At 42.1% G+C, this 11,000-nt stretch overlaps 1 protein-coding gene across 1 annotated transcript in view; it reads left to right on the top strand.

Moving 5' to 3' along the window:
* The window catches only part of LOC101848113, a gene marked incomplete in the record, with an annotated part of 32,952 nt that overhangs the window by 2,468 nt on the left and 19,484 nt on the right, over window positions 1-11,000 (top strand). The window contains 13 exon segments of the mRNA XM_013083259.2: window positions 248-486; window positions 1,075-1,327; window positions 1,765-1,930; window positions 2,539-2,718; window positions 3,417-3,566; window positions 4,710-4,939; window positions 5,601-5,880; window positions 6,293-6,486; window positions 6,900-7,049; window positions 8,071-8,253; window positions 8,539-8,800; window positions 9,880-10,027; window positions 10,541-10,801. Coding sequence (XP_012938713.2) covers window positions 248-486; window positions 1,075-1,327; window positions 1,765-1,930; window positions 2,539-2,718; window positions 3,417-3,566; window positions 4,710-4,939; window positions 5,601-5,880; window positions 6,293-6,486; window positions 6,900-7,049; window positions 8,071-8,253; window positions 8,539-8,800; window positions 9,880-10,027; window positions 10,541-10,801 — 2,696 coding nt within the window.

The raw sequence follows: 11,000 nt of genomic DNA, 5'->3' as shown, positions 1-11,000 counted from the left end.
TGTGATGTGATGTGATGTGATGTGATGTGATGTGATGTGATGTGATGTGATGTGATGGGATGTGATCTGATCTGATGCGATATGATGTGATATGATGTGATGTGATATGATATGATGGGATGTGATGTGATGTGATGTGATGTGTTGTGATGTGATGTGATGTGATGTGATGTGATGTGATGTGATGTGATGTGATGTGATGTGATATGATGTGATGGGATGCAGGCCAGTGGCCTTAAACACTAAGTAAACTAATAACTTACTTTCTATTGTCTCTCCTCTCACAGGAGATTCAGTCCCTCCCGATCATGAAGACCACACAAGAGTGTGAGCAGGACATCCAGAAGGCCGGAGTTCTCAAGTCCAGCACGTGCACTGAGATCCACGTCTACAGGCCTTTCGCCGACGGAAACAGTGGTGGGATGACCGAGGTCAAGCAGACCTTGACCTACAGGACCTCACAGTCTGCCGGCAGGCCCCGTCCAGGTAATGGCACAGGGAAAATAATGGTTTTTAAACTTCACACACATACGCACACATACACACACACACACACACACACACACACACACACACACACACACACACACACACACACACACACACACACACTAAAATATCAAACTCTTTTGTGAAAGTAGATGACGCATATTTTAAAGTTTAACTCCGATGTCTTAACTTTCCAATTAAACCTACAGATCTAATCTCTTCATGATACATACATGTATATCTAGTGACATGTAAAGCGAACCACCATTTGAAAAAGAGTTTCTGAAATACGTTATTTTTAAGTTATTGTTAAAAATTATTTACATAGCTGATTTAGGGATTTACATTTGATACTACTTTGAACAAGTCAAAATATTTAGCTTGCAAAACGCCCGACCATTTGGCATAGAAGGTATTACAAAACATTTCATGATATATCATAAGTTACGGAGAGAATCAGCCTCTGATGATCCCAGTTCTAGAATCGAGGGATGAGTGCACAGTAGAAAGAAACTTTGATTAGCGTTTTCTAAAGCACGGCGTGTACTATTTAACATGTCATTGTATTGTATATCTATCTACCAGCCATGATCAAAAGTAGGGACACCCTGGTCTTTGGCCACTCCGTTGGTTTGCCAGACCCCAGGACGGCCCGTGCTGAGGTGGAGAAGCACCTTCGTGTGATCTGTACTACCACCAGGAGTGACGTCAGAGCAGAGTCCCCTCGCCAGTTCTCTGAGCTGGTCAGTGCCATGCGCTCTCTCTCCCAGCAGGATATGGAGGATGTGCATAAGATGCTCAAGACCAAATCTTTCTGCCCTGAGAACGAGAAGACTTAGTAAGTTTTGGGAATACCCTGGCTTCGAGAAAGAGCAGTTTAACTGATTGTGCATACAACAAGCCGCGTGGTAGTAAACTCTCACATTCCCGTAGAGAACTCCTTAGTTTCAAAGAACTCGGAAGTGGGTTGATATCGAGGTATGGTATTCAGTGCTCACAAGTAACATTCCCTGCACCTCTCAAAAAGAATAATACTTACTGTAGTTGTGCAGTGTTGGGTTATATTACGTACAATATAAGAATATTGCTCTGCATTATTGTAGATATTACTTATCAGTAGATACTCTCTATTGTCCCAACAACAGCTTTTGTGAATGTTTTAATTTGTGAGCTGATTGAATAGGGAACTTTGGAAAATCTATTGCCAGTGAATATCTTTTTTTTTAATATTCAAGACAACTTGTTTAATCAAAGAACTCCTTCTGCGTCCCTCAGCAAATTCTTCTTGGATGCTCTGCCCCTGACTTCCACCGAGGCCTCCGTGAAACTGATGACGACACTGATCACCGACAAGGATGTGAAGGGTGTTCTGGCTCAGGCCTGGATCGCTTCTTTGGGTTTCGTTCAAGCCCCGACATCTGATATGCTTCTCATTGCTAAGGTAGACCATACTCTCTGCACACGAGTAATCTAACTCAGAAACATTTTCTGGTAACCATTCCCAACCATCCACAGTTTGTTTCTATTTTAGTGTTGTTCGAGAATCCCAAACACCAAGTTTATATCTTATGATTCTTTATGAGTAGTAGAAGAGGAAAAGAGTACGAATAATCTAACTCAGAAACATTTTCTGGTAACAATTCCTAACCACCGACAGTTTCTTCTATGTTCGGCTTGCACTGATTGCTTCCCATGAAGTTGAGATTGTTTTAGAATTATATCATGTCTGCTGGGGTATTATTAATATTATGAATTGTAAAGTGCGCATACCTTGCTGTTGCGCGGGAATTTGCGCTGTCCAGATTCAATTTATCATGATTACTAAAAGACTGTAAGTTTCCTGGGGAATTGAAATTGTTTCAGAATGCTATCAGGTCTGCTAGGGTGAAAATTTGCGTAATTTAAATACTATTTTATTTAGCTTAGGTGGGCTTGATTTCTACTCATGTTCTTCAGCTTGCCGAATACTCCTCTGTATGAACAAAGTAACTCACAGACATGACTGTATTCTGCCCCCTCCCCCCACCCCCACCCTACCCTCCTCCCCAGACTCTGGTGGACACTGAGATGACGAGAGAAGAGTCCCTCCTGCCTGTCTCCTCCCTGGTAAACAACTACTGCAGGAAGATGACGTCGTGCGACAAGGACTATGCCGTGCTCAGCGTCATGGCCTCCCTCGAGAGGAACATTGGCTACTACTGCGACGCTTCTGGGAAGAACTTTGAGAAGGTTGGAACATCAATATCATTTTTTTTTAGTTTCTTATTTGTGAGGCTGATTCTTTTGTCAATCTTTTCTTGATTTCTCTACACTGTGAAATATGGAGTTTTCGTCTATAATCCTTATCGGCATTGTCAGGATTCGGCTTCTTAGACGCTGTTATTGGGGAGGGGGGGGGGCACACACAGGAACAGATTCACTAAATTATAATATAAACGTCCTTTACTTTCCTTTCCAATTCTTAGGAATCGCCCATCACCTTCCTGCTATAACAATGACACACAACACCCCAGATGATGGTTTAGACACGTCCTTTACTTTCCTCTTCCTATTTTTGTTGTTGAGGGTGGGGGGAAGGGGGGGGGGGTAAAGGCCCGGTATAAAATACAACACCTCAGATGATAGACCTGCCATTCAATTTACTCTTCAAAGTTTTTCTTTCTCTCCCTCTCCCTCAAAGTTTTATTTCTCACTTTCAAAGTCTTCTCTCTCTCCCTTCAAAGTTTTCTCCCCCCCCCCCTCAAAGTTTTCTTTCTGCCCCCCCCCCCCCCCCTCAAAGTTTTTTTCTCATCTTCAAAGTCTTCCTTCTCTTCCTTCAAAGATTTCTTTCTCACCATCAAGGTCTTCTTTCTCTCCCTCCAAAGTCTTCTTTCTCCCCCTCAAAGTTTTCTTTCTCCCCTTCAAAGTTTTCTTTCTCCCCTCTCCAGGTCCTCCTGTCACTGAGAGCCATCGGAAACGCCGGTCACGCCACGAGAGCCGTAAACGTCATCAACAAATGTCTGAGCGCCACTTCCGGTCCTCTGGAGATCCGTGTGGCAGCTGCTGAAGCCTTCAGGAGGATGCCTTGTGACGCCCCTGTAAGGGATACGCCCTTTTGACTTATGGGAAATAACATTGCATGTGTATTGTTATAGTTTGTGGTTGTTTTGCTGTTGCTTGGTGTACTTGTTATATAATGTCTGGTTAATGGTACTCTTTCTTTCTTTTTTTCTATCTATCTTTATTTTTTACTTTATTTCTGTCTTTCTTTCTTTATCTCTCTCTCTCTCTCTCGCTCTCTCTCTCTCTCTCTCTCTCTCTCTCTCTCTCTCTCTCTCTATCTCTCTCTCTCTCTCTCTCCCTCACTCCTCGCTCGCTCTCTCTCTCTCTCTCTCTCTCTCTCTCTCTCTCTCTCTCTCTCTCTTTCACTCTCTATCTGTACTTCTTTTCTTCGTTATATCTATGTCGGTGGCCTAGTGGTTAGGCTCTCGGACTCGCAACCGTAAGGTCGTGGGTTCGAATCCCGTCAGGGACCCGACGTTGTGTCCTTGGGAAAGGCACTTTACACGAATTTTCCTCACTTCACCCAGGTGGGAATGGGTACCCGGCTATAGACAGCGAAAGATCTTGTCAGTATGTTAGTGTTTGAGCGCTTAATCAGCTGCTTGCACTGTATGCTTCCCGGGAAGTTGAAAATGTTTCGGAGTGTTCTATGGTCTGCTGGGGTAATAATATAGTGTAAAGCGCATAGAGCCTGCTGTTGAGCGGGGATTTGCGCTATACAAATGCTATCTATTATCTATTATTATTATTATGTGGTGGTCTCTGAATTTGCTGTATGCCTGTCTAGTTAATGGTAGTGTGTGTTTGAATTTATTTTCTGTGAGTCTATCACACAATAGTGTTCGCTGTCTTTCATAAGCTTGCCTGGTCTATTTGATGCACGGTTAGTGTTCTGTGTAGTGTGACTTGCATTATGCAGTAAATTATTTGTGACAAGAATACATGTCCAAAGCCTTACTGACCACCATTTATATTCTATTCTCTTTTCACGTGGGTTGTGTTGCAAATTACAGTAATTTGTAAATTTCACGAGGTCTGCAGATTGTCATTTATTTCTATGTGTGTCGCAGGCTGCCACGGGTAGTTTTCAAGTGTGTTGCAGATTACCATTTGTTTGTTACTTTCACGTAAGTTATTTCTACGTTAATTTTTTTATTATTTTTTTTTTTGGTCATTAGAGTGATGAGCTGTGGAACACTTACGAGAACGGTGACCTCGACTCTGAGCTCCGAGTAGCTGCTTATCTGTCTCTGATGCGCTGTCCCACCGACGCCATTCTGGGCAAGATGGCCGCCAGTCTGAAGAACGAGGAAGATGACCAGGTCGGAGCCTTTGTCTACAGCCACCTGACCAATCTGAGAGATACCTCCGACCCCCACAAGCAAGACGTCGCCCGTGCTGTGCAGAAGTGAGTTACTGGTAGAGACGGCCTAGCGCGCTCATAGTTTGACCTTAAGCAGTTGTGCAAGCGCCGTAAAACACTTACCAAAACAAGAAACGGTCTCGTTTGTTTGACTGACATGCATTGATGGTCTTGTGATGCTGGACACGAATCGGTGTATCGGCTTGGCAACATTGAAAAACAAAAACGTTCTAAAGACAAAAAAGAAAGAAAGTAGAACAAAAGAAAGAAAGAAAGAAAGAAAGAAAGAAAAAGAATAAGGAACGTTTTAAAGTCATTTTGCGTTATAGCTTTGACCCGCTCCACATTTTCACCTGTCAAGAATGTATGTCTAGCTGGAAGCGTGTAAATACTATAAGGAAAATTCCTATAAAAAATGACCATAATATCACATTATTAATGTTTATAAAGAACTGAAAGAACTGAGCCCCAATAAAGTCAAGCAATGGTGCAGCATTGCTTAATTGTTTGTACGCTGAGTACATCTTCTTATGTTCATTTGATGGGTTCCAAAAAAAAGGGGGGGGAGGGGTACGGGTATCTCCAGGCAAACAGTGCACCACACTGATCCCAGACGTTCTGTATTAGCCTAGATATTCTGTCTCTGCTACGGTAGTGGTAAACACTTAACTGTCACTTCATTTCCCGCCTCTTTTCTATCCTTCAGCCTGGCACTGGACAAGGAATTCGAACTGAGCATCCTCAAGTTTTCCCGAAACTTCGAGGCTTCCACACTCATCAACAAGCTCAACTCAGGATTCACAGCTGAGAGCAACCTTATCTGGTCCAGCGTCTCCCAGATGCCCAGGTCTGTCTCCGGTAATCTGACAATTGACCTGTTTGGTCAAGCCATCAACATGGTGGACTTTGGCGCTCGTCTTGAGGGATTGGAGTACCTCATGAAGAATCTTTTCGGACCCTACATGCCAGAGGATAATAAATTCAAGGTATGATGATTAGTACTGGTATTCAAGATTCATAAGGGTAAGCTATACCCTGGGAGCAATTAATTGTTGGCAGTTTTGAGTTTTATGACGTCATGGGCAAAGTATCATATCATTGCTACAAATCTGCAGAAGTAATAAATCTAAAAACCCAGACTACATGGTATAAGTAGAGTTGTTTATAACACTTAATTATCCTGCCTCATGAAATCTTGATGTTTCTTCTAAAATAACAACAGCAACAACAACAACAACAACAACAACAACAAACAAGTAGCTTTATGCTCTACGAGAACCGCATTTTCAGTCCGTTCAATAAACGTGGTCCTTTTCCTATTTCCCAGGACGGTAAAAAATGAATTAGTCTCAAAACATTATGTCACATCTAACCACGTTCTTTAAAAATAATTCTCAGAGCCCCGGGAAAGCAGAAGATGTGGAAGGCTCAATCTACGGCCGATTCTTCGGCAACGAGATGTTCTTCATGCACAGCAAGACAATGACCTCCCCCTTCAAGAACCTTCCCTCCAGCTGGCTCGACGTTCTTATCCAGCTGTCCAAGAAGCAGGACTACACCCTGACCCAGTCCGCCCAGTTCATGGACGTCAGGTAAACACAATACTCGGAAAACTAACGGTTTTTGGCGTTCTTCGGCCAGCTTTCTTATGAGCTCAGACTCAACGCAGATTATCAAGTAACTGCGTCCTTCTTTTTTTTTTTTTAATTCTTTGTCATTGAATCTGATTCCGACAACAATAATAATAGCATTAACAATAACTATGTGACTTCACACTGTACTTACCGTCCCAAGGATATTTCAGATCATTTATTAGATTTTAGTTGACTAGGATTTCAAAGTTAAGCTGTTATATTCTGGCAAATTTGTTTTAGATTTTTAATCAATTTGTCGTCTTTTCATTACTTACAATCTGGATCGCGAAAATATGTACATCTTTTGAGGGAAACAAATCTTCGTGAACGTTTGACGTCATCTTTCTGATCCCCCCGGTGTCCGTCCCCAGCATGACCATCCCCACAATGGCCGGTCTGCCCATCCACATCGACGTAAACGGAACCGGCACTCTAGACCTGGTCCTCAATGGAAAGATGGACCTCCGCAAACTGGGCTCCTCTCCCCGCTCCCTGGACATCGATGGAGAAATCCGACCAAGGTAAGTCGCCTACCAAAGTTATGAATTCTTCAGTTCATACTAAGAAAGACATGCCAGAGGATAAGAAATTCAAGCGGTAACCATAACGTGTTTAGTTATTCCTGGTAAATGGGGTTAGCCATACCCTGAGAGCAAATAATTATTGTCAGTTTTGCATTTCAAGACATAGTAAGCCAAAGCACCACTAGAAATATGCAAGAAATAAATTGAAAAACCCAGAATACGAGGTAAAAGCAGTGTTGCAGTACCACCTGGAATCCTACGAAGGTAAGTCGCCTCCCTTTACGAAGTCATCAAGTCATACTAAGAAGGACTCTAAACCCTAGAATTACGATGTTCTATCGGCTCAGTACCTAGTTTTGAGAAATTTGACGTCAAAATTTATGAGCTGCTCTACATGCCAAGCTTTTCCGAATGCAGTTCTTTGAATGTCTTGACAACGACACAGAATAATCTTACGATTTTGATAAAGCAGATAGAACATTTAGTTTCTGACCTCATGGTATTCTTAGTTTCTCAAAACGTCCAAAAATGTCAGATAGAACTTTGTATTTCTAAGGTAGTGAAGTAATAAGTCGAGCTCTTCACTCTTTTTGTGTAAGAAGTTATAGTCGTTCAAAATGTATCAATGCCAATGAGAATTAATAGAAAAAGTATTGCAGTCATTATAATTTAAATATTAGAGGCTGAGCTCTTGTTGCTGTTGCAACATTTACGACTGGCAATAATTCATTTTGAAGACAAATGTGCGGCATATAAATTTAGCTCTTTATGTATATCTCTGTTGAAAACTAATTATAACTTTCGAAAGAAAAGACCACTGATAATTTTATGGATGTGTTAAAAGGTGTCTATTATTATCACCACCATTATTATTATTATTATTATTATTATTATTATTATTATATTATATTATATTATTATTATTATTTATTATTGTTACTATTATGTTCACCAGAGAGCATGTCTCTGTACCACAGATCTCATGACTGTTAAACACTATACGTTTCACTTTCTGTAGCGCTGCTGTTGAGATCACCGGAACTATGTCTGTCGACGCCATGGTGACCAGGACAGGACTGCGCATGCGCAATACTCTGCACACCAGCACCGCCCTGAAGGGCCGTGTCCAGCTGGAAAGAGGCCAACGGCTCAACGTGGAGCTTGACACCCCAGAGGACAAGATGGAAATCTTCAGCGCCAGGTATTCAACACATATGCTCGTAAAAGCAACGTATTTTCGGGAATTTCTCACATGCTTCTTCATATTTCAAAGCCTGGATGAAAGTGATAATAAAATGAAGACCGAATGAGATTTTGAAACACTTTTTTCTTCTCTTTCTTTTCGGTCAATATTCTTGGACCTGTCAATAACATATTTTAATAGTTCTTCACAAATTTAATTGTTCTTCACAAGTTTGAATTGTTCTTCACAAATGTGAAAAGCTCTTCACGTATCGTTTACCTCCCACATTTGTGATTCCCATAGGTCCAAGTTCTTCATCCTCCACAACGACATGGAACAAGAGCAGGCTATGATCAAGGAGAACCGAAAAGAGTTCAAAGTATGCTCCGGCGACCAGTTGTCCATACTGAGTGGTGTGGAGCTGTGCGGAGAGCTGAGCTTCGCCAACGCTTCCGTGGCACCCACTGGCCCATACTTCCCTCTGGCTGGACCCAGCTCCGGCACCCTGACTCTCTACAAGAGAGACTCCCACAAGGGCTACAAGATCTTTGCCAAGCGTGTTGAGGTAGGTTGACGCGCAAAACTATGATATGGCCTAGCTACATTTCATGTCATCTTTGTACATAGGGATACTCTTATCTTCAAGATGAACGCAAACACGCCCTTCGTATTGTTATTTTTAAAGTTTAATACAATAAAGCTCGTTGTGTTCTTTTTAAAGTTTAATACAACAAAAATCATTATTATTTTCTGTTTAAAGTTTAATACAATAAAGCTCATTATGCTCTTTTAAAAGTTTAATACAATAAAGCACGTTACATGACATCATTGTCCAAACAAGCATGTCCAACGACAATATCTACAACCACATCAACACCCACCCATCCCACGACTCTTTCAAAATAAAGAACGAAATAAACTAGCAACAACAAGAACAAAAAACAAACAAAAAACAAAAGGCATTTCATTCGAGTAAAGATTACTGGTTTTAGTAAGCTTTTACGGCGCTCGCAACTGCATAAAGTCATAAGAACGCCAATGGGTGGATGTCAAAAGAGAATCCAAACGTGGAATCGGATTTACTCTGCTCACCTTTCTAGCCTCAACAACACAAAGTCTGCTTCGACTACCAAGGCACCCTGGAAATAGCATTTCACAAGAGAGTGACAAACATACAAAAGAAGTAGAAGAAAATGACAATAATAAGGATGGGGAAAGAAAAAGCAACAGTTCTCCCTATGTTGTTCCGGCACAGTATGAGCATGACATTGATACATCAGCCCATTTACAATTCTACTGTGCGTAAGAACATGTTAATATCCCTCCTATGGGAATGGCCTAAAGACACTTCAGTCAGTAGCGGGGGGGGGGGGGGGTAGAGATTGCCTCCACTGCAAAGAATAATAATATCCTGTTGGTTTCCCAGGCTCATAAAATACTGGCACTCTTCCCAGAACATGTGTAGCCGAGCGGTTAGGCTGCCGGACCCGTAATCGTGAGATTGCGGGTTCGGGGTTTTGAACCTCAGCTCGATCTTTACTCGAATTTCCCGACTGGCTTGGACCTTTCGGAGGTCCCACCTCTTATATAACCTAATAGTTATGATAGAGGCGTTAAACCAATACGATTTCACCATTTCACCAGAACAAGAAATCCAGCATTGCCCAGATTTCTCTGAACACCCCGGGCTCAAGAGTGGACCGTGCCATTATGCTGGAGCTTGACGTGGACTACCCCAAACAGTCTCTGGACGCTAGCATGAGAACCCCCTGGAAAAAGGCTACTATCAGAGGTAAGCTGTTTTGTGTAATGGAGATTGGCAAAGTCTGTTATGAGTAACAAGTGGTTTCATGGAAGAGGAAGTTGAAAGTGTACTCCTTCAAACTGCTTTGTTGTACACTTTGGAAAGAAACAAATGTAGAAGAGTGGGGCCGGGGTGGATAGATAGATAGATGGATAGATAGATAGATAGATAGATAGATAGATAGATAGATAGATAGATAGATAGATAGAGAGATAGAGAGAGAGATAGAGAGAGATAGAGAGATAGAGAGATAGAGAGATAGAGAGAGGGGGGTGCAAGAAAAAATAGGAGAGAGAACGAGAAGAGGAAATGTGGGGGAAGAGAGAAGGGGTAAGGTTGTCTGAAAAAGGCAGTGGTGAGAGGGAGCCTAAAAATATGTACACCTACTTATCTATTAAAGAATGTTCCATGGATGTTCACTGTTCAATAGTGTAATGTGCTTGAGGGGTATCCAGTAGTGGGCTGTGTTAAATTTATTATGACATGACATCCTTACCACAGGAGTGACCATCAACAACAATGACCTGAAAAGCTTCACCGGCAGTGTGGTCATCGATGACGTCGACACCTACTCCTTGACCAGTGAGGTGAAGATTGACAAAACCAAGAGCAAGCTTCAGCTGAGCCCCATGGTTGAGCTGAGACGTGCAGGAGCTGAGAACGTGCAGCTGACCGGCTTTGTGTCTCTCATGAGGCCCTTCAAATCCATGGACGTTGACCTGTCTGTGTCCGGGCTCAGCAAGATGCCCTACAACGTCAAGAGTGAGTAATTCTTAGTTTCGTTGGGTTTTTCCTTCTTTTTTTTTTTTATAGGAAAAGGCCTTTCGGTGTGTCTTTTTGTAACTGTTTCTGTGTGTGGTTGTATGAGTATTCACGTGTGTATCATTGTGTGTGTGAGCATCTTTGTGTGTGAGTGTGTGTGTGTGTGTGTGTGTGTGTGTGTGTGTGTGTGTGTGTGTGT

This window comes from Aplysia californica, unplaced genomic scaffold, assembly GCF_000002075.1.
Source record: "Aplysia californica isolate F4 #8 unplaced genomic scaffold, AplCal3.0 scaffold00221, whole genome shotgun sequence".
Classification (NCBI taxonomy): Eukaryota; Metazoa; Mollusca; class Gastropoda; order Aplysiida; family Aplysiidae; genus Aplysia; species Aplysia californica.
This window is presented reverse-complemented; position numbering and strand designations above follow the sequence as displayed.